We start from the raw sequence: 23,956 nt of genomic DNA, 5'->3' as shown, positions 1-23,956 counted from the left end.
GAACAAGACAAACAAATGAGAAACAAAAACTCCTAGACACAGACAATAGTTTAGTGGTTACCAGAGGGTAAGGGGGGTGGGGGGTGGGAGATGAGGGTAAAAGGGATCAAACATATGGTGATGGAAGGAGATCTGACTCTGGGTGGTGAACACACAATGGGATTTATAGATAATGTAATACAGAACTGTACACCTGAAATCTATGTAACTTTACTAACAATTGTCACCCCAATAAACTAAAAAAAATTTAAAAAAAAAATCTTATTGTACTGTACTCACCCTTCTCATGACATGAGATGATAAACTGCCTTAAGGTGAGCTCTTCTACCTTTTCACTTAAAGGAAGCACCCAAACTATTGTGCTTTGGGGCCAATGTTAAGCAAAATAAGTGTTACTTTGAAAACAAATACTTAACAATACCTCCACAAGGACAGGGCTACTAAGTGACTAATGGGCGGGTAGCACATACACCATGGATATGCTAGACAAAAGGACGATTCACATTCTGGGTGAGATGGAAGAGGACAGAACAAGATTTCATTATACTATTCAGAACAGTATGCAATTTAAAACTTATGAATTGTTTATTTCTTGAATTTTCCATTTAATATTTTTGAACCATGGTTGACTGTAGGCAAACTACAAAAAGTGAGACTAAGGATCGGGGGGCCACTGCAGAATCCAATTATAGTCATCCTTCAATGTCTGTGGGGGATTTGTTCCAAGACACCCTGAGGATACCAAAATCTGCTCATGCTCAAGTCCCTTATATAAAATAGTGTAGTATTTGCATATAGGCTACAGCGGGGTATGCCTACGCATCAGCTCATTTACATGGATTCAGCTTAGTGCTCGGCATATAGCAAATTCAAATTCTGCTTTTTGGGAACTTCTTTACCTGAAGATAAAGGAAATATTGAATAGAAGACATTTTGATGATATTCAGGACATCAAGGGTAATAAAACGACAGCTCTGATGGCCATTCCAGAAAAAGAGTTCTAAAATTGCTTTGAAGGGTGGGCTACTCACTGGCATTGGTGCATAGCTTCCCAAGGAGAGTACTTCAAAGGTGACCATAGTGATATTCAGCAATGAGGTATGCAGCACTTTTTCAAGGGTGAGTTCGCAAACTTGTCAGATCTCATGTACTATAACATATTGGTAAGAGCTATTCCAGGGTAATTTTGATCATTTTCATCTCTCCAGTTGACTTTATATAATTCTACTAAATAGGCATGAACAAGTTCTCCCAAAATCTAGCCCCTATCTACCTTAACCAACAACACACAATGTATGCTGCAATTTTTCTTAATTCCTCTAAACACTGAGCATGATACTGTTTATGCAGTTGCTCAATATTTTTATAATTTAAAAAATCTGTTGCAGATAATTTAGTTCAACTTCAACTCTTTGTCCCTCTGTCACTGCCCTTCATATGCTATATTCCTGAAACCTTGAACTACTTTTATAATTCTTTCTTGCCTTTGTGCCTTTGCATGTTATTTCCTCTTGTATATGCCGCTTTCTCATACCCTAAACAAAACTATTTAGTCATCCTTCAAATATTACCTTACACAATAACTCCTATGACGTTTTTCCCTATCCTTCTAAGCAGGCTTAAATGGCCCTTCTAAAGACAGTCTGGGAAATATAATCAATAATGTTGTAAAGATTTTGTAGGGTATCCGATGGACACGTGTCCTCTTAGGGAGACAACTTCATAGACGGTGTAGATACCTGACCACTGCAGTGTACACCTGAAGTTGAATAATAATGAATGTCAACTATAATTTAATATATATATAGTCACAGGATGTGGAGTACAGCATAGGGAATAGAGTCAATGGAATTGTAATAGCTATATACGATGTCAGAGGGGTAGTAGATTGGGAGAGGGGGGTTATCACTTTGTGAGGGGCACAAATGTCTAACTATTACATTGTTTTGTACACCTGAAATTAATTTTTAAAAATTTTGAGCAATTAAGCACATATTTCCATAAGGACCTGGACTTTGGGAGTAATTACAGTGTTTTCCTTCTCAAGTTAAATAAATGCAGCAACAGGACCAAAAAAAATGGCCCTTCTATGTATGATCCTATTGCACTTAGTAAAATACTCATTGAAACAATTATCTTATGACTTCCTAATTTTCAAGTACATCGGCCTGTCCCTGCTAAACTACAAATAATACCCATCTCTGAATGTTTACTCATAGCATAGTGCTTGGCACATAATAGTTATTAAAAACTATAAACTATGAAATTTTTAAATGAATGAATAAACATGTAGAATACATTTTATAATTATGGGTCACACTGAAAATTGAACAGTAAGAGAACATGGTTGGTGTTAAGCATTCTAAATCTGTGGGCTAACTTGTATTAGTACAAATCATGCTGGCAACATTTTACAATGGAAATAATGGTAATCTCCAATTTAAATGTATTAATCTAGGTCATGCCTAACCATTATCTCCTTGCTTTTTAAAAAATTTTATTGGACATTATTGAAATCAGATACTATTCCACTCCTGATATCAACATCTTTTTAACTTTTAACCACTTAGCACTGTGCAAAGAAAAAGGGAAAAAAGTGCACTAAGACAAACTGCTTAATCACAGAAAAATGCGAAACTGTATATACCAGGCTGACCATTTGATTTTGGGAGAAAATAAAACCATGAGATAGGATAAGCCTCACTGAGCTTACATGCATAAGACTGCCAGATGACTAAATATTATATAATTTTATGTTTATGAAATAATTTAGACATAAAAATCAATTAAAGAACAAGTTAATCTATACCTTTATAAAATCTAATTATATTTCAATTATGTAACCAGCGATATATACTAATTTTAGGCCAAATCATAAACATTAGGTAATGTCACAATACCTTTTCCAATGTCTTTGCCTTCCAAGTCCTTTAATATAAATGACTTTCCTTTGACAATAAGAACAGCATCACCTTCCCACTTTTTGTGTTTTTTCTTTGAAGCCTTACACCAAACAACACTGAAATATTTAACTAGACTATCAGGTTCTGCTTCTTGTCCCTTAGATACTGTTACTTCCTTAGGGGCTGAATTAACTAGAATAAAAAAATATATACAAACCACATTATTAAAGATCACTTTAATATTTAGAAGGTCATTCAAACAAAAGTAAACAAGAAAATCAGACTATATTGAGTATAAAAGAATATTTGATCATATCATGTTAGCATTTTATAAACTGAGAAATTCAAATATCAGGTATTAGAATTATCATGAGTACAATGAATGTAAATTTCTTATCATCTCAAAGTCATATAAACTCAGTTGAAGAATAACATAATAATCACTAAAAATATTTTTAATCTCTGTGAATTAAAGACAATATTTCAACATCCATGGGAAAATACCTAAAATCACTGTTTTAAACTGATTTAATTAACAGAGACAGGACAAATCAGGAAAACTAAAAGATCACGAAGTTCTCTGAAAGAAAAACCTATAGTTTTTTCCACAGAAGATCAAAGGAATAAAACTAAATTTCACTAAAATACTTTTGTGTCTAAGTTAGAGAGTAATCAGGCTTGACCACCAATTCTGAGAATTCAGTAGTAGATGATCAAGAAATAAAAAGTTTCTTCTTACAAAAGCCTGTGCTTTTCTCGAAAACATTTTCAGATTCAACTCATAAAAACATATCCAATGTTAACTAGACTTACTGTGGTGATCATTTCACAATATATATGAAACATCATATTCTGCAGCTGAAACTAGTATGTCAATTATACCTCAATTTAAAAAAACCTCCCAAACCAAATATACCATGTTTCTCTAAAAATAAGACCTATATGGACCATCAGCTCTAATGCGTCTTTTGGAGCAAAAATTAATATAAGCCTGGGTCTTATATACTATGAGACTGGGTCTTATATGAGACCGGCTTTTATATTAATTTTTGCTCCAAAAGATGCATTAGAGCTGATGGTCCAGCTAGGTCTTATTTTCAGGGAAACATGGTATATACCGGGGTGTCAAAAAAATGTATACAAGTGGACACTTTGGTCAATGTTGCTCATGCAGTAGTTTGCCATTATCAGAAGTGTCTGGACACTGATGGTAACCACTTTGAGTATCACTTGTAATTGCAGAAGTCAAACATGACTTGTATTTATCTTTTGTTATCGGTATATATTGAGTATTATAATTTTAATACAGGTTTCCTTTCTTATAATGTGTATATGTTTTTTGGCACCCTCTGTATACATATATATACCGCATATATCCATATAGTCTAACACAGGAAATTCTCTAGCAACTGGGCAACAGGGAAACTAATTTTGATGACAGAACCCAAAAAGTTGTTGCTGCCTCTGGAGTTGGGAGATTGACTAGAAAGGGACAGGAAAGAACTTGTTCTGCGTGGTAGTTAGATGAATAATTAACAAAAATAATCACTGATAATTTTAGAACTACTACATTTTACTGCTTGTAAATTATACCTCAAGTTTTAAAAAGCAAAACACAATAAGACAAAACTTAAAACAGCAGAATAGGTTAAAAACATGTATATGATATTCTAAAATTTTTGGTGTTTTGAAGCAGAAATACTGTAACTTATCTATTAATTCAAAGAACCTTTTACACTACAGACAAAATCTCCCTCTGCTCTGCCTTACTTCCTCTCTTTTCCCCTTTGGCAGTTACAGTTAAAACACCAGCTCCCCCATGAAAAATACAGACCACCCTCATACAGAGTCATAGCTCCTGCTTCTCACCTAATTTGTATACTAGATTTCCAGTGGCTAGATAAAAGGCACTTAGTTAAAGACAACAAAATCTCATTTCCTCATTTACTATGTCTCTTACCAAAACACATTTGACCCCAACAAGCTATCAAAACAACAGAATTTACAAACCAAAAACTAAATTACTTTACCTTTAAGATGTACCATTTACTTAAACAGGAAAAGAAAAAGCAAAAACACTGAGATCAGGACTAAGACAAGGATGCCCACTTTTACCACTTCTATTCAACATTGCCCTGGAAGTCCTAGCCATTGCAAAAGGCAATAACAACTAAAGATCAGAAAGGAAGACGTAAAACTGTATCTATGTGCAGATGGTAAGACTGTTTACACAGAAAACCGCAGGGAATCTAAAAAAAAAAAAACGAATGACTAGAACAAAACAAATTTAGCAGGGTCACAGGCTGCAAAGTTCATATGTAAAAAATCAACTGTATTCATATATAGACTAGCAAAAAATAATTGGAAAATGAAAATTTTAAAAGTCCATTCACGGTAGCTAAATATATATATATATATATATATATATATATATATATATATATATATATATATATATATATATATATATATAAAATAGCTAACAAAAGGCATCTAAGACCTCTATCCTGAAATTTTTAAAGCTGTGCTGCAAGAAATTAACAAATCTAAATAAATAAAGCTCCTATATCATGGATTGAAAATTTCAATTTTAAGAAATTCTCCCCCGAATGATTTTCATATTCAACACAACACAAATCAAATCCCAGGATGCTTTTGGTAGAAATTGACAAGTTGATTCTAAAATTTATATGAATGTAAAGAACATAGACTAACCAAAGCAATTGTTAAAAAGAAGTTGGAGGACTTATCCCATCTGATTTCAAGGTTTTCTATCACACTACAATAATCAAGATGGTTTAATAATGGCAAGAAAAGACAAAAAGACATACAAATCAATGCAACAGAATAGAGGGCCAAAAATAGACTCACACATGTATGGCCAACTGATTTTCAACAAAGCTGGTGAAACAAATTCTATGGGGAAAAGAAAGTCTTTTCAATAAATTTTGCTGAATCAACTAGATATCCATATGGAAAAAGAAGAACATCAACCATTAATTCACCCATACACAAAATTTAACTCAAAATTGATCACAGACCTAAATGCAGAGCCTAAAATTACAAATTTGTACAAGAAAATGTAGGAGAAAATGCTGTTGACCCTTGAATAACACAGGTTTGAACTGCACTGATCTACTTACATGCAAATTTTTAAATAAATACTGTAAATGTATTTTCTCTTCCTTATGGTTTTCTTAATAACATTTTATTTTCTCTAGCTTACTTTACTGTAAGAATACAGTATATAATACACTTAACATACAAAATATGTGTTAATTCATTATTTGTGTTATCAATAAGGCTTCTTGTCAACAGTAGGTTATTAGTAGTTAAGTTCTGGGAGAGTCAAAAGTTATACTCAGATTTTCAACTGCGCAGGGAGTTGCCGACCTCAACTCCCACATTGTTCAAGGGTCAAGTAACCTGGAAGTAGGCAAAGGTTTCTTACACAAAATACAAATGCACAAAACATAAAAAACAAAAACTATAAATTGAATTTTATTAAAATTTTGCTTTTTGAAAGATGCCACTAGGAAAACAAAATGGCAAGCCATCATAGGATTAAAATATTCACAACACATATGTAAGACTAAAGACTTCAATCCAGAATAAAGAATTCTTACATTTCAAAACCAAAACAAATCAGCAGAAAATGGGCAAAAGACAAACAGATTATTCAGGAAAGAATATATACAAACAGCAATTAGCACATAAAAAGATATTTAACATTATTAGTCATCTGGAAATACAAATTAAAAACACAATAGGATACACTTTATATCCACTGGGATGACAAGAATAAAAAAGCCAGATTATAATAAGTGTGGTGAGGATATGAAGAAATTAGAACGCTCCAACACTGTTGGTGGGAATGTAAAATGTACAGCTACATTTGTAAATGGAAAAAGTCTTGCAATTCTTCAAATGATTAAGTAGTTACCATACTACTTAATTCCACTCCTAGATATACACCCAAGAGAAATAAAAACATATCTCCACACAAAAACTTGTACATGAATATTTGTAGCAGGATTATTCATAATAGCCCAAAGGTAGAAATATCCCAAATGTCCATTCGACGGACAAATGGATAAACTAAATGTGGTGTCGCCATACAGTGGAATATTATTTGGCCATAAAAAGGAATAAAGCACTGATACAAGCTACAACATGGATGAACCTTGAAAACATTATGCTAAATAAAAGAAACCAGTCATACAAGACCACATAGTATATGATTCCATTCATATGAAATGTCCAGAACAGGGAAATCTATAGAAATATAAAGTAGATTAGTGGTTGCTTAGGGTTGGGGGGTTAGGCTTGGAGTAGGAAGTAGGCAGTTGAAGTGTAAAAACTAAAAACTAGTCTTTTTTTTTGAAGTGTTGAAAATATTCTAAAATTGTCTGTGGTGACAGTTGCACATAATTGTGAATATACTAAAAACTATGAATTGCACACTTTACATGGGAGAATTACATGGCATATAAATTATATCTCAATAAAGCTGCTAAAAAAAACACATACATACGCCCACTAGATTGACTAAAAGCAACAAAACTGGCCATACCAAGTGTCAACAAAGATGTAAAGAAACTGGAAATACCATACCTACCGGAAGGAATGTAAAGCAGTACAACTACCTGAGAAAACAGCTTGGCAGACTCTTAAAAAGTTAAACATACACGTACTATAACCAGCACTCCACTGGAAGGTAATTACCAAACAGAAAAGAAAATGTAAATCCACACACACAGAAAAAATAAAACTTGTACATCTTTAAGCCAATTCTAGTGACTACTAGAATTCAAGTAATTCATATCTTTGTCATTAGTGCATTTTAGAAAGTTGAGTCTTGACGATCTTCAAACAATAAATTATGTTCAAAACTTCCAAAGATTTTTTTCTTTTTCTGAGAAAACAATAGGTTCATATGCAGCTTAAATCAGCAGTGTTCACAATGCGTGGGTCAATGAACTTCAGTCCCTGAAAAAATTCAGGCTGCTGCAACCCTAAGTAGAAGCCAAGCATCATCATCTCTGATCTGTACTGCTGTACTATTGTAGGATCTTCCCAACAGATCGCTACATCAGTCACTTTTTTTATGTATCATTTTACTGATTGTAGTTTTGCTAACATGAGTTTTCTTTTATAACCATCATTTCTATCAAATGCACTTCTGCTAAGTCAAATTTTGAATACTTAATATTATCAAGAGTATATCACTCCATCGATTTTTAGTCAAGAAATTTTACCAGTTTTTAGATAAAATGATGGTTGTTATGTATTATTTCTATTATTTTACCAACTTTTTTCCCCAGATAAAGTTGATGTTTTTTACTATTAACAAAAAACACAAGATACTTTGATTAGTTTTTGAATTCTAAAAAATTTTGTCTGCAATTTTAGCCAATTTTAATTAGTTTTCTTTTTGCATTATTTCTACCAGTAGCAGTCACTGTGTACTGAATGGAAAGGCTGACAATAATACCTTTCCTCATTTTTAAAATTTGTTCCTGTTTTTTAGTAGGTTATCCAAGAAAAAACTGTAATTCCTCAGGATTGCTGTAAAGTGGGAGTAAAAAGAATGTCTTCATTAAATGGCTCGGAAAAACATTCTAGATTCAAATATCCTGTTGTATTCCCAGGGCCTAAAAGAGAACTGTTATGTCTAAGACCCTCCCCCGTCAAAAAAAAAGGAATAGGAAAACAATATTTAAATTTGGAGAATTCAAAAATTACCTATAATTAACTGAAATACCATAAGATTCTCAGACTTAAGTATATCCTTTCTTTTGCAGAACAGCAGGAGGATAAAAGCATGATCTAATCTGGCTGGGTTTGAATCTTGAGTCTGCCACTTACTAGCCATGTGACCCTGGACTCGATACTTACCCATTTGTGACAGTTTATGAATCTGTCAATGAATGTAATACCAATACTACCTCACAGACTTGTATGTATGTAAAACGCTTAGGACAGTACTTCCCATAGTGAGTACTCCCTAAATGTTACCTACTATCATCATCATCTTACTCTTGTCTCTTTCCCATTTTAAATGTAGGACTCTGGCCAAGGAAGGGAGAGTGAATAATTCCAAAAAGTATAATAAAGACAAATAGAAACTAAACATGTATTGAACATAAATCTTGAGTATCTACTCTCGTAATACATAAAATACTAATTTGCTACATCCCAGACTAACCACCCCTAACAATTCCACTCAAACTGTAACTTTTATTTTTAAACTTGGTTCTGATCTATTTCCCCCTTGACCCTGTAATATACGTCTCAAATCAATACCAAAAACTAGTCTACATAAACAAAAGACTTGAATGTCTATCAGCAAGATTCACAAGGTAAAGATACTTAAAATCATGCTTTGATAAAAGAGGAAGAGGGTGGGGCAGCCGGTTGCTCAGTTGGTTAGAGCACGGTGCTCTTAACACCAAGGTTGCCGGTTCGATCCCCACATGGGTCACTGTGAGCTGCGCCCTTCACAACTAGATTGAAACAACTAGTATTTGACTTGGAGCTGATGGATCCTGGAAAAACACACTTAAATAAACAAAAAAAGTTTTTTAAAAAAAAAGAGGGAAATAATGTTATTTTAATATTGATAGTGGATATTATAATCTTAATGATTCATAAGCAAAGTTACTCTAGGGTTGGATGACTTCCTTATACATTCCATAAACCCAAGTCTTCAATATTAATAGCCTTTCTTTCCTTTCAAAAATTCTAATCACACATTGTTTACAATTGAGCATATAAAATTTAAAATGTCTCATACAATCAAATTCAATAAAGAATGTAAATACCCTTGCAGGTCGTAATTTTTCTTTAGTTTTAGAATTACCGAAACCTACCATACATTAACATATAACTGCAATATAAATTTCAGATTTGAAATATATAGTTTTATTACACTAAAAAATATATATACAAACATTAATATATAAATTCCTTTAAATTGGTAATCATCCAGTTTTATCTAATAAGAGAGACTGAATGTCAACTAAGTAGAAGTATCATTATATATAAAATTAACCTAGATGATACTTCTTTTCATTAAGGTCATTTTCAAAATGCTACTTTATGAGCATGATGGGACTATACATTATATCGTATTTCTCAATACCTCTTGTCAAAGCATATATGCAGTAAGTGCTAAAATCAAAAACAAAAAAAAATCAGCAAAACTACAACATTGCCAGATATCTAAACTATACACTCAACATTTTAAATTCATTTAAATTTCATAAAAGTTATTCATCAATTTCAATTCTGACATTCCAATCATTGAACATGAAAAGATTTATTTAAAAAAAAAACAACACATACACTGCTAATGGAAGTTTAAGTAGTACATTCACTTTGGGAAAAGATCTGGCAGTTTTTTAAGAAGTTAACCATATAACTTCCCTAATCCAGCATTATGTCGTTAAATTTATACAAGAATATTCATAGAATCTTTATACATAATAGCCAAAATCTGTAAATAGCCCATTAGTCCGTCAAAAGATTATGGATAAACAAACTGTGGTACAATGGAATACTACTCAGCAACAAAAAGCAATGAACTACTGACAAGAAGATGGATGAATAATTAAAAATAAGATGGGTGAAAGAAATCAGAAACAAAGGGTACATACTATATGATTCCAATTATTTAAGTTCTAGGACAGGCATAATTTATTCATGATCTTTAAAAATTAGAACAGTGATTGATTAATGTGCCAGAGGATTGATTAGGAAGGGGTAGAACAGAACTTTCTAAGGTAACAATAATACTCTGAATGTGAGAGGGATTTAAACTACATAGGTGCAGTCAAAACTCATCACTGAAGGTTTGTGCATTAAGGTTTGCAAATATTCCATAAAACTACACATTCACAAATAAATATTGAACTCCAGTTCATAGTACTCATGCTGAAGTATTTAAGAAGCATTCTAATTCTACAACTTGTTTTAAAATAAGTTTTCTTTAAAAAATGAATTGATGGATGGATAGATGGATAAATATATGATAAAGCAAATACAGCAAAACAAAACATTAATTACAGAATTTAGGTGTTAGGCATATGAATGTTTACTGTAAAATAATATAAAAACACGAAAGATCTTCCAACATAGTGTAGTAAGTCTAATGCTATAGCCATTTTAGTTTAAACTGTTTGGGCTGACTTGGGTGGTATTTTTATTTATTTATTTTGCTTTCCACTATTTACAAAGCAATTGAAAACTAAAAATAAATTTAAATTACAGCTACTAGTTTTAATCAATTTAAAGACATATAAAAATATATTGAATCAATTTTCAAAATCATATGCAAAGACTTAACATAATGATTAATTAGGTTGTATAATTTAAGAATTTACTTTTTTGTATTTGTTAAATATTGCAACTATATTTCATCTAATTATTTTTAAGTACTTATAATCAAATTTACTATCAAATGTTTAATTGATTTTGAGAATTTGTGGATCTTAACATTTGAAAAAACATGATATTTAGACATCGTACATTTGAGATCTACTATAACACAATCACGTAAATAAATGTATTTCAATTATGCCTCATTATAAAATTTTACCTCATTAGTACTGAATTCTTTGTCCTATGGCACATAATAAGTACATAAATCAGTACTTTATATTTAAAAGAACCTGTATTAACAAAACATTTAAGCATCATCATCTACAGTACATATTAAATACATTTTATCACACTCAAAATTATTTAAACATGTCTATTTACAATTTGACATTAAAAGAAGACACATGGAAAATAATGCATATTTTAAACAATTTCAAATAAGTAAAGATGCAACAGGATAGTCAACCTTTCAAAAATGAAAGAACACCAAGTTGACGTCTCATTATACATAAAAATACTTGATTTGAATGTTTTAAGATATCTGCTGGCATTTTTAGAAATTAAAGAGCTTCATTATCTTTTTCAGGGTGCCAGTATAAATCATACCTAATGTGGAAAATCATAAGTTGTAAAAATAACAATGTTCCATTCATATGGATAAAAAAAAAAAAAAATAGGAAGGTGGCAAAAATAACCTAGCCACTATTTAAAGTACTAATATATTGGATGAAATAATATTTTAACTTTATTTTTAACTACATTTTAACTATATTTTTCAAATTTAATATACTTCTATAGAATCAACTCTACATTTTAAAAATAAAATCACTCTTTCTTAGGTTTTCCCAGTATTACATTTTGTAGGTAAACTCATGGCCCCAAACAGTTCTCTATGGTATGTAGTATGTCTGGTGGCTTCAGTTGTATTCCACTGGTACTAACAAAATTTTGCCCTTATACATTCCCCTTAGTAAAACTTATCTGCAGCAAAAACTGCTAACATAAATTGGTAAGTAGTCAACTCAATAGTTACAATATCAAAAAGAAAAAAGCGTTAGCTCAGAATAACCCTAAGCTACTCCAAAAAATGATAAACACCTCCAGAAAGAGTTCAACAGTCAAATAAGTTTTCTTTATACAGGAATTTTCAGAAACTATACTATGCTAATTATAGTTACATGGGTAGAGAGGTGGTCATACAATGGAGCAGAATCATAAGCATTTAAATTTTTGCAAATTAAAATTACAGAGGAATGACAGAAAAACTACTACAGTGAACTCACTGCAATGAGTGCAATTCTGGTGTTTAAAACTATGTAAAAATAAGTGTTTTTTTATTCTACTTAGTTCCTAAATGCTACTGAATTTGTCACCTGACACAACCAAAGAAACAATATTGAACAATGCTAGAAAAAAATCTGACTGTAGTAGACTATGTTTACAACTATTATATGGGCAGCAAAAGAATTTAAGGGCAATTTTGTGTATACATTTTTACCATCCACACTGATTTTAGAACCTAATCACCAAAAATGATGAATGTTGCACAGTACTCTTTCCTAGAAACATGTTACAGAATTAAAGTTCCGCAGAACATAATTTGGAAAACTCTGATCTAGCTGCACTAAGTCAACATTCAAATTGAACATTCATCATCAATTCTGAGTAGTATCATGCTGAGATTGTAACATGAATTTTATTATATATATATATATATATATATATATATATATATATATACATAATTTGCTTTCAATAATCTCAAAAAGTTTAAGCTGACTATTGCAAGAATGTATTTACTAGAATTATATTGTAAAAACATTACCTCAAATTAGAATTATAAGATTCATTAGAGTCAAAGAAAAGTCATAGCACAGATTAAAGATGAAATTGTCAAAAGGATATATCATATTATATTAGTCAAGGCATTTTTATAAAATATTTAACCCTAATAGCAGAAATAAAATGTCAATGAAATTAAGTAATCAACAAGCTAAAATAGTACACCATGAGAGTCCATTTTATTTTTATTATTTCTATGTCTACAGCCATAACCTAAATTTCAAATTGAATTTCCTCTCACTACAATGCCCACCCCTAAAAGCTGCCATTATAACACTAACTTAGAGCTCTAATTTATATCCCCCTAATCAAAAGTCTTCAATGTCTTCCCATTGCACATTCAAGTCTGATTCCTTAAAACAGCTTTTAATGTAATCTATAATCGGGCACCAACCAACTTCCAAATCGATATCCCTCAATCTTCACCTTTACCCACTCCTCTCTGCTTCGTTGTTGTTGTTGTTTTTAAATATTTTCCAGACTGACTGAGGATTTTTTTTTTTTTTTTAAGATTTTATTGGGGAAGGGGAACAGGACTTTTATTGGGGAACGGTGTGTACTTCCAGGACTTTTTTCCAAGTCAAGTTGTTGTCCTTTCAACCTTAGTTGTGGAGGGTGCCATTCAGCTTCAAGTTGTTGTCCTTTCAGTCTTAGTTGTGGAAGGCGCAGCTCAGCTCCAGGTCCAGTTGCCGTTACTAGTTGCAGGGGGTGCAGCCCACCATCCCTTGCGGGAGTCGAACCGGCAACCTTGTGGTTGAGAAGATGCACTCCAACCAATAGGAGCCATTCGGGAGCTCAGCGGCAGCTCAACTCAAGGTGCCGTGTTCAATCTTAGTTGCAGGGGGCAATGCCCACCATCCCTTGTGGGACTCGAGGAATTGAACTGGCAATCTTGTGGTTGAGAGCCCGCACTTCAACCAACTGAGCCATCCGGGAGGCAGCTCAGCTCAAGGTGCCGTGTTCAATCTTAGTTGCAGGGGGCGGGACTCGAAGAATTGAACTGGCAACCTAGTGGTTGAGAGCCCACTGGCCCATGTGGGAATCGAACCGGCAGCCTTCGGAGTTAGGAGCATGGAGCTCTAACCACCTGAGCCACCGGGCGGGCCCCACCCCACCCCCACTCCTCCTCTTAACAAATATTTTTTGAGACTCTAGTATGATTTAGGCACCAAGCTAGGTTCCAAATACTCTATTCCAGTGGTTCTCAAACTAACTTGCATCAGAATCTCTAGAAGGTTTGTTAAAATAGATTGCTGGATTCCACCTCCGGAGTTTCTGATTCAAAAAGCATGGATTTACATTTCTTAGAAGTTCTCAAGTGATGCTGACACTGCTGGTCTATACTTGGTGAACCACTGCTCTACTCCAAACGCCACAAACTGGAAGCCCACTGGCTGAATGAGAATTATTTGCAAACATTTTAAAATTGGAAAATTTCACATTAAATGCAGATTTCTGGCTTAATCCTGCATGTAAAATTTCTGCTGGAATGAAACAGTAGCTAACCCATCAAGGGAGATGTCCTAGTCCAAGTTACCACCGCCCTAATTCACCCTCTACTCTCACATAAAATCATCTGGCTTAGCACTGTATTTGTGCTTGTACACGGTGATCGACTTTTCCCCATTCTCTAGGCCTTTTTTCATACTGCTCACTGTGACTTAAACATTTTTTCTCCACTATACCGCTGAAATCCTACCTACCCCATTCTAAAGATGGGCTTAAAAATCCTTCCTCAACAAAGTCCATGCAAAAATAGAAATCCTAAGTAACATACATACTAAAGATTTAACTTAAATTTAATGTGTGCTTTAAGAATCGAGGTTTTATTTATTTCCACAAATACTATCTAGCAATATTTACAAAAAACATTACAGATTATATCACAACTAATAAATATATTTTTGCTATTTTCAATATATGTAAAATTTTCATTTTATTCATTAAAACTTTTACTATGAAAGAAACCTTTTTCAGAATAAAACATTAAAAATGAATTAAGACATTAAATCTTATAGCCAAAATATATGTATTTTGCCATGTATAATGTGCTCCTGTGTATAATGCACACCAACATTTTTGACCCAAACTTTCAGGGAAAAAATCTTTTGCTTTAATTTTCTTAATTCAAATTTTTATTTGTTTATATATATGTACTTTTGTATTATAAAGGAATTTTAGCATATATTTTTTAACATATTATGGTACAAGAAATTTTATGTAACAAATAATTACAAAACACAAGAACAGATACAAGGTACAAGAAATTTTATGTGCTGGTAACAAATTTACGATATTTACGCATCATAGGCCAAGAACTCTTCTTCATAAGTTTGTCATAAGTTCAACAAAACCTATTATATTCCAGAGTATTGTTTTGTATACAGATATTGTTTTTTATTTCTAGCATTACACTTTTAACTCATAGGCATAAATAAAAGAATTGAAAACATTTATATAGATACGGAATTAGTACTACCCATGTATAATGCACATCCTTATTTTTCCCTCACGAATTTGGGCAAAAAAGTGCACATTATACACAGCAAAATACAGTAATAGCGCCAAAGAGTATCTTATTTTGCTGGACAAAAAAAGGGTGGGAGGATGGGGGTAACTGATACAATTCCCCTGATTTCATAACCTCCCAATCTTTAAAAAAAAGTTTAATGAAATAAATACTGCCAATTTTTTAATATGGAGGATTTTAGTGGATTATTTACTTCTACAGAATAGCTGAGGGAAAAATAACAGAAACAAAAACTCAGTGCTGGTCTTTGCTCTGCCATAAATAGCTTTGTTACATCAAGTAAGTCATTGAGTTCTTCCTGGACATCAGGTTCATTACCTTTTAAATTGAAGAGGTCGAAAAAATAATCTCCAAATACCTTCTATCTCTAAAAATGTAGGACTTACTCCTTCAAAAAATGAAAGCCAAAAAAAATCAATGTCATATAGACAAGCTTCTGTTATTAGGCTAGTATTCCTCCTAAATTAGACTGACTTAGAAACCTTGAATTACAGCTTTCAAAGCTCTACTTTAAAATGTTGAAGACTCAGAACTTCAACAGAATATGTTGAATATGTATGCTTGTATATATATTTATGTATGTTATATTTTAATCAAAATAAACATCTTTTGTAAGGCCAACAATTAAACTTCTTAGAAAAAAATTAAGGGAAGACAAAAAAAATATAACCATGCCAGCCAATGAATAAGTATCACAAAAGAAAATTTAAAAATTAGAAATTAATGTCAAGAAAGACTATTTTCATAATAGATATTAACATTTTTAAGAATATGTATTCTGCTTTAGCATATTCTCAAATGAAAGCAATTTGGCCAAAATTAAAATGATCCAATTGCAAGTTTGAAAAAAAATCTTAGAGACTATTATATTCAGGCAGATCATGCCGTAAGCGAATTGCTTTCAACTTCTCCACTTCAATTTTTGCTCTTAGCAGCTCTTCTTCTAGCTGCTGCCTTCTTTTCAATCCATCCCTCTTCTCCTGAACATATAATCCAAAATTTTTTTGATTTTCTAAAATTATCTGATGCTCCTCTTTCAGCATTTGCAGAATCTGAGGATCATACCCTAATCGTGACCTAAAGTGTCCTTCACTCTCATGATGAAAAAAATCATCTCTCCTTGGAATAGAAGATGGAGACGATGTCATTCTCATATCAACAGAGGAAAGTGATGATGACACAGATCTTTCCATAACATGTACTAAATCATGTTCTTCTCTTTGCTCTAAAGTATAACTCTGTTGAGAATTTAAAACCAGTGGAGGAGGGGGCTTAATGTCTTCTTCTTGCTTCACCTCTACTGTAATAGCAACTGGATGGTGATCCAACATTACCTGTAGTGAACTGGTACCAGCCTGTGCGTCCTCATCCAAGTTTGCACTACAGCACATAAGAAAGCATTATAAAATATAAATCAAATGACGATAAGACTATTTTTATACCATAATTTCATGTTTAATATACATTAAATTATGAAGCTATAAAGAAAATTAAGAAACAAAAAAATTTTTAATTCTTGAAATAACAAAAAGTGCCTTAAGTTTAGGATTATAATAATGTATATATATATATAGCTCTCTCCCATCCTTAACTTTAAAATCAGGCTCTTAAAAAAACGTGAAATTACAACTACTATACAAGGTCAATGAAGTAAATAAAAAAGAAAAGCCATTTTAAATGTTCTCAAAGAGACACCAATTGTTCCTACAAGCATGACATTCTTTAATGGAATAGAAGGCCATTCAATGCATTCTGGGCCTTGCTATCCCCATACCTTGGCGCTCAATCTATTTCTGCTCTCCTGGACTGATCTACAAATCACCAAGGTCCAAGATTTCTAGGAGCATCGTGGAAGGCCATCTACCGTGTTTCCCCAAAAATAAGACTTGGTCGGACCATCACCTCTAATTTGTCTTTTGGAACACAAATTAATATAAGACCCGATATAATATAATAAATATAATGTAATATAACAATATGTTATGTTATAAATTAATATAATAATAATAAAATATAATAATAATAAAATCTTATATTAATTTTTGCTCCGTAAGACACATTAGAGCTGATAGTCCGGCTAGATCTTATTTTCAGGGAAACATGCTATGAGAAGTAATAATTTCCATATTTGTCAAAAAAAATCAAGATATTAAAAAAATCAAGAAAAATATAAAAAAATCCTTATTTTCAGGGAAACATGATATGAGAAGTAATAATTTCCATATTTGTCAAAAAAAAAATCAAGATTTTATAAGGCTTTCAGTATGCCCTTATCCTAACTATCAATTTCAGATGCAATGGTGGTTAGTCTTAACTATCCTAAATCACATGACTCAGTTGCTCTTTCAGTCTCTCAACGATTGGTCAGGTAAAGTTCACAGGCTAAGGGTTTATATCCACCACTGTATCTCTAACACCTAGCATTAGACCATACTTGGAACCTAGTAGGTGTTAATCATATGTTAATTGATTAAATAAATGAAATGGTTTTTTAATGCAATGTTTTTTAATGGCCTATATACAATATAGTGAAAGTTTATTAAATTTACATGTTATTTCCATAAAATATACATTCCTATTAGAGGCATCTACAGTTTTAGCATAATTTAAACTTTAACAGTGTTCTTCAACAGCACATATACTAAAACTGGAAGGATACAGAGATTAGCATGGCCCCTCTGCAAGGATGACACGCAAATTCATGAACTGTTCCATATTTTTAAAATATATTATGCAGAAACTACATGTAACTACATGTAACTCTAACATAAGTATGTTTGGGGAAGTATTCTATTTTATACTTGCCAATATGAAGAACAAAATAGTTTTCTAAGAAAGAAGTATATATATCCATTCTGTACTTTACGTGTAGCAATTATCTTCCATAGGAGTTTTCTGTGTATTCACAAGGTGATATTTGTATGGTAAAACAATAATAGTGAAGGAAATAAAAAGGCTTTTAAAATTAAAAAAAATAACTTTGACATAACATTTATTAAGATAAACACAATGTACCTTAAAATTCTACTGTTTTTAAAAAAAATAATTTCATGTATAACATGAAGCCGTGAAGAATATATAATTTTGTTTCTTGTGGCTTTTTAAAAATTTTTACTTAGGCCTAACTTAAAAGTAAGTTATAGAGGTGAAAGAAATTATTGGAACATTAATGGGAAAATGCTATACTTAACATTATTTAGAGAACATTTTACAAATGATAAATAATATAGTAAAGAATATATTCTACATGGATGATTAAAATGCTGGAACAAGTTCAAGTAAAACATAAGGGAAAAAATTAAAACTCCCCATATGTCACTTACTAATGGTATTAAACTGCCAAAAATACCAGATATTTGTCTAAGGCATACAAATAAAATAGAAACATATAAAGTATGTTATAAAAAATCTATTTGTTGATTACATAAATTCATTCATTTTCATTCTTGTCATGTTATGATTTTCAAAAGCAAAGCAAAACAATAGAATATGTAATTCAAGTTAGTAAGTTTGCTTTTATTAACATTTCTAAAACCTTGAATGGGAAAAGATTAAAACTACAGAAGAATATTAAGTTTTTAAAAATCTAATTACTATTCCAAATTAGTATGTATAACAGAGTATAATACAATTAGACAAAGACATTATACTCCCATGTAAATTAAAAATATGCCTTATATTTGGAATATTCCATTCCATTTTAGTTGAAACATTAAAAGTAAAGTCATTATGCAAAAAATGTTTTAGAGAAAGTCACAAAAAATAATAAACATGACTTCTAAAATTTATAAATATGAATTCTGAGGATCAAGTAGGTTACAAAAACAAAATGTAATTTGGTATTAGAGAGAAAATAAAAACATAAATGAGTGTGTTATAGAGAGCTTTACAATTAGGTATTTATTTTCAAATGTTAAATAAGCAGCACAATTTTTCTTAATAAGAATGGAGGGTTTAGTGAGATTAACAGGCACATTTATATAGAAGCATAATTAAGATTATAGAATATGAACTTCTGAGAATTATTAAGACTCAAGACGATGTCAATCAAATAAGTATAATCACATTAAATATATAAATATATTACATGGAAATGCTAATATATAGAATTGCTAATATATGGAAATGCTAATATAGAGAATTGCAGTATAGACACTAACATAAGCATTTAAAGGGTTTATTTCTAATATGCTTCCTTTTAAAATCAGAAAAATTGTTATTGTTTAAACAGTAGGTATAAAAATGTGTAAATCAATTAACTCAGAGAAATGTTGTTGTCCCAAAAGATTGTGTGCATATGGGTGTGTGAAAGATAATTCTGCTACACGCAAAATACAGAATGGATATATACACTTCATTCTTATAAAACTATTTTGTTCTTCACATTAGCAAGTATATGTGACACAGACCCATATATACACACAAAATGGTCAAAATATAAACACACACTTGTATATTATTTCTTTTCTATACTCACTGTATTTTTAAAATATGCAAGTAACTAAAACTACAGTTTCTATATGTAGTTTTCAAATTATGGAAGCCTATACTTAATACCCAAAAGATAGTTTTATATCTGTAATGCAAAAGCCACTTTTCTCTCTGGGTGACATTTTTTTAATAAGTAGCACAGTATAAAACAGTCTTACTGTGGAGTTTTTGAGACATCCAGGATATTAGGATTTAATCATTTGTCATCACAGTGCATATTTTAAGCAGTGACCCCATGATTTAATACACTGTATGTATATCCATGTCCCAGATTCCCACTGGTTCTATTTTTTTACTATGCTATCAACTAGAAATAAGCAGTATATGGAAAGAAGCTGGGCTCAAAATACTATCCTAGTAGATAATCAAAATAATAAAAAATGCTTGGCTAAAAAGTTTTAGTCCCCTGTTTCTCCCTAACTTCAAAAAGATTTCACAGGTAATCAATAATTTTGCTTATATAATGATTTTTCTTCCACCAATAGGAGAGCACATTGTAAAGCTTTGTTTGAAAGGTCTCTCAATCAACAAGAAGTTTACAATTTGTTTAAATTATCCTAAGTGGTTCAAAAGAATATAGCTGCCATTTTTATCTTTTGCCAGGGGTTAAAATTTGAATTAGTTATAGTTTTGAAGATTCCCAGGCAAGTAGTTACATAGAGCATTAATTTCACCAAAAAGACTGCTTCTAACCTTTTAAGAACCCAATTGCTCTTACTAGTATATTAAAATTTATAGTTGATATCCTGCAAAAGGATATGAGAAAGCTTACCCTTTTCTATATGACCCAAGATCAAAGTGAAACTAGACCATTAATAAATAAAAACACAAAAGCTTTGAATTTTATTAATATAAATCCCTAACTAGGCATTAACTCCTTTCCTTATGTCTTTTTTATTTTAAATATAAGAAAAATATTTTAAACTGTCTTAATGTATACAATACCATTAATAAGTTTACTTAATTATTGATTTTAGTTTTTTAGCTCAATGAATATTCAATAAATATAGACAGACTGACAATTTCATTAAAAAGCAAAGATTCCATTTCTCCTGAAATTAAGTTTATATAAAATTGAAAATTACAATTATATATAATCTTAAATGAAATAAGAAAAAGTTATCTCTCAGATAATTAATTTTAAAGCTTAAAAAGTTTATGAGGTGATCTCACAAATTTCATCCCATTTTTTTCCTCCCTAACCTTTACTTTTTAGAAACTACAGAGGGAGGGAAGGGGAAAGGAAAAACAAAAAGTGGCTTAAATGAAATGCAGCAGAAAAATTCCTTATAGCCTCACTTTTCTTTTTTAAGAATGCAAAACAAAGACACTATTCATTGCTCCCATCGTGGAGATGCTTACTATGCATATCTCTATCACAACTAAGCCAGAGCCCAATAGATAGGAGGCGCCATAATTTTCAACAACAAAATAAAATAAAGCTTACCTTTGTATGTGGTTCCTGTCTCTTACCAGGCAAAAACTGGAAATCTGGGGAATCATCTCCATAACTTTCTTGGTTGGCTCAGAAATATTGCTTTTTAAATCTGACTGGGTCTCTTTTTGCTGCGATAGCTCTTGTTTGGCATATTCTTTGAGCCTTTTGTAAAGGGTGCGCAGGCCCTGCGCTGTTCGAGGAGGGCGGTCTACTCCAATTGCATTATAGTTAACTGCTATGATATCCCAACATCTATTCTTTTCCACTATTACTGAATGTTTATTAGTGTGTTCTTCAAGAATTTTCACATACGGCTTCACAAGCTTTAGCAAATCAAGCTTTTCAGATAAGGTAAAATTGGAAGATCTAGCCTTTCCTACCATTGTTCTTTTGAAATTAAGTAGGCAGTTTCTGAAACCACCAGGCAGCCTTCAGCTCTGCTCAGCTCTTTTCACAAACAGAAAAAGATCAGGCTTAACTAGGCTAGCCTCATTTAGGCCCACGCCTACAGGGGAGGGTTTATTAAAATTCCTCCAGCTTAAACTGACGCAGGTTCAGGAAATCTGCTTAAGCCAAGCCTGACCTACATAAAGCTTCTCTCTGAAGAAGACAGGAAGGCACAAGCAAAACACACTTGTGTATAAAGAGAAAACCTCAAGATAGAATTTAATACACAAAGGTCTAGACATAAGCATGGAACACAGCTAAAAATTAGCTAATTTGGTAAGAATATTAAATTTCCACACAAGTATGCCTGGCTGATAGATTGAAACTGCACTGCAGTATCACTTTAATAAAACAAAAGAGTAACTGTTTTGGTGCTAATTGTTTACAAATCCTGTAGACAGAAAAATGAAAACTAAAGATATGAGTGCTGACTGTAGTGATTCCAAACTGAGCCCCTACGCACTGTTTCTGAGCTGTTCGCTTACAAAATCTGCATAATGCTGGTCCTGCTGTCAATCAGAAATTGCACATCCTCTAGCTAGTTAGGTTACATCCAGGCTCAGACTCCACAGTCAAGCTAAGCTTCTCCTTCATTTTACAGTCTACAGTAGCCACTGCATATTTTTTTCAGTTACTTAAGAAAAAATGTTTGTCGAACACTGCACCTAAAAAGCAGATAAAAATTATGTTTAGCTAGATTGATTATTCTAGCTATAACGTACGTGAATATGCTAGGCTGCTTTATCATGTGTAAAAATCACCATTCACAGCTAGAACAGCATAATCATGCCTTAAGACTGCACACAACAAAATCACATTTGCCATTATTACAGAGTGGGATTTTTATTTAGCTATACTCACACAATTTGGACTATGAAAGGAAACAGCTAGTCTAGCCATTTGCAAGGTCACCAGTTTGCATGATTAGAATATATTTTCTAATCCCAGTCTGAAAATATGATAAATAACAATGCAAGCAAAATAAGCCTATTTTTTCCTGATATACATGTTTCTCCAGATAGGAGAATGAATTAAAACATACTTGAACACAGTTCCATTCAACCAATTACTGAACACCCATTATAAATGCTCCCAAGCACTGTAGAAGGCCCAAGGAAAACAAAGGTCAATCTAGGTAACAGCCCCTATCCAGGAAACTAGTTCTGCAAAAATGCCATAAATTTTCAATTACCTTGTTTTTCATTCTTTCCATGGAAGAGAAACAAATTAAACTTACTGAGTTCTCACTATGAGCCAGACAATGTGCTACAAGCTTTAAATGTGTATCTGTCAGGGAAAAAAGTGAGATTGCTTACTGGGTGTTCTGTGGAATGCTAGGTGTTCTCTGGCATAACCTACTGGGTTTTCTGATTATTAGTAGTCCTAACTTTTCATTGTCTTTGGGCGGTTTTATTGCTCAGTAAATTGTAGAAAATAATAATGCAAATAATTCTTATCCATAGAGATGCAAACTGAAAATCGACCAGCCCCAGCAATCTAACCGCGGGTACTCAAAGAAAAGCAAGAACACAGGATATATATACTGTCTGCAAGTAATATTTTGTTATTTTTGGAAGAAATACAGTTATTATGTTAAGAAATGAAATATTAATAAAGGTATAAAAAATCATTCATTCTAATTATCATGGAAATATACACTAAAAATGATTTTTATCTATAAGATTGGCAAAATTCTTGAAGATTGAAAATGTCAAGAGTGAATAAGGGGGCAAAGAGCACTCTTCTGTATTATCAAAGGGAGTGTAAAATGCTCTTTTGGATGTCGATCTGGGAGCATCCAGTAATATTTTACATGTGTGAAACTTTCTAAAACTGTTAAACTAAAAATAAATAACCAAAGTGAGAGGCAACAAGTGTTTATTTGAGATCTAAAATAATAGCTAGTCAGGAAGCAGTGATTCA

At 32.0% G+C, this 23,956-nt stretch overlaps 2 protein-coding genes and 1 non-coding gene across 13 annotated transcripts in view; 1 reads left to right on the top strand and 2 right to left on the bottom strand.

Moving 5' to 3' along the window:
- Positions 1-23,956, bottom strand: part of RAD54B (RAD54 homolog B) — a 128,095-nt gene that overhangs the window by 59,523 nt on the left and 44,616 nt on the right. For 6 of the 11 annotated variants that reach the window (XR_002135967.2, XM_019713370.2, XM_019713373.2 and 3 more), the window contains exon 4: positions 2,901-3,095. Coding sequence is in view for 7 of the 11 variants with exons in the window: in XM_019713370.2 (XP_019568929.2) it covers positions 2,901-3,095 (195 nt within the window). In the remaining 4 variants the exon portion in view is untranslated. Of the gene's footprint in view, positions 1-2,900; positions 3,096-4,933; positions 5,235-5,774; positions 5,820-16,991; positions 17,038-21,595; positions 21,734-23,956 lie in introns of those variants that run through there. The other 5 variants (XM_019713376.2, XM_074316239.1, XM_074316241.1 and 2 more) reach the window with 5 other exon arrangements.
- Positions 13,008-22,652, bottom strand: FSBP (fibrinogen silencer binding protein). The gene is made up of 2 exons (XM_019713380.2): positions 21,596-22,652; positions 13,008-17,037 (listed from the first exon to the last, which is right to left on the bottom strand). The coding sequence occupies exons 1-2, from the start codon at positions 21,967-21,969 to the stop codon at positions 16,512-16,514; spliced, it is 900 nt and encodes a 299-aa protein (XP_019568939.2). The 5' UTR covers positions 21,970-22,652; the 3' UTR covers positions 13,008-16,511.
- Positions 18,277-18,378, top strand: LOC141568000 (U6 spliceosomal RNA). The gene has a single exon (XR_012491019.1). It is a non-coding gene; the product is annotated as a U6 spliceosomal RNA (small nuclear RNA).

This window comes from Rhinolophus sinicus, linkage group LG12, assembly GCF_036562045.2.
Source record: "Rhinolophus sinicus isolate RSC01 linkage group LG12, ASM3656204v1, whole genome shotgun sequence".
Classification (NCBI taxonomy): Eukaryota; Metazoa; Chordata; class Mammalia; order Chiroptera; family Rhinolophidae; genus Rhinolophus; species Rhinolophus sinicus.
Note: the sequence above shows the minus strand (reverse complement) of the source record. Positions and strands in the feature narration are given on the sequence as shown.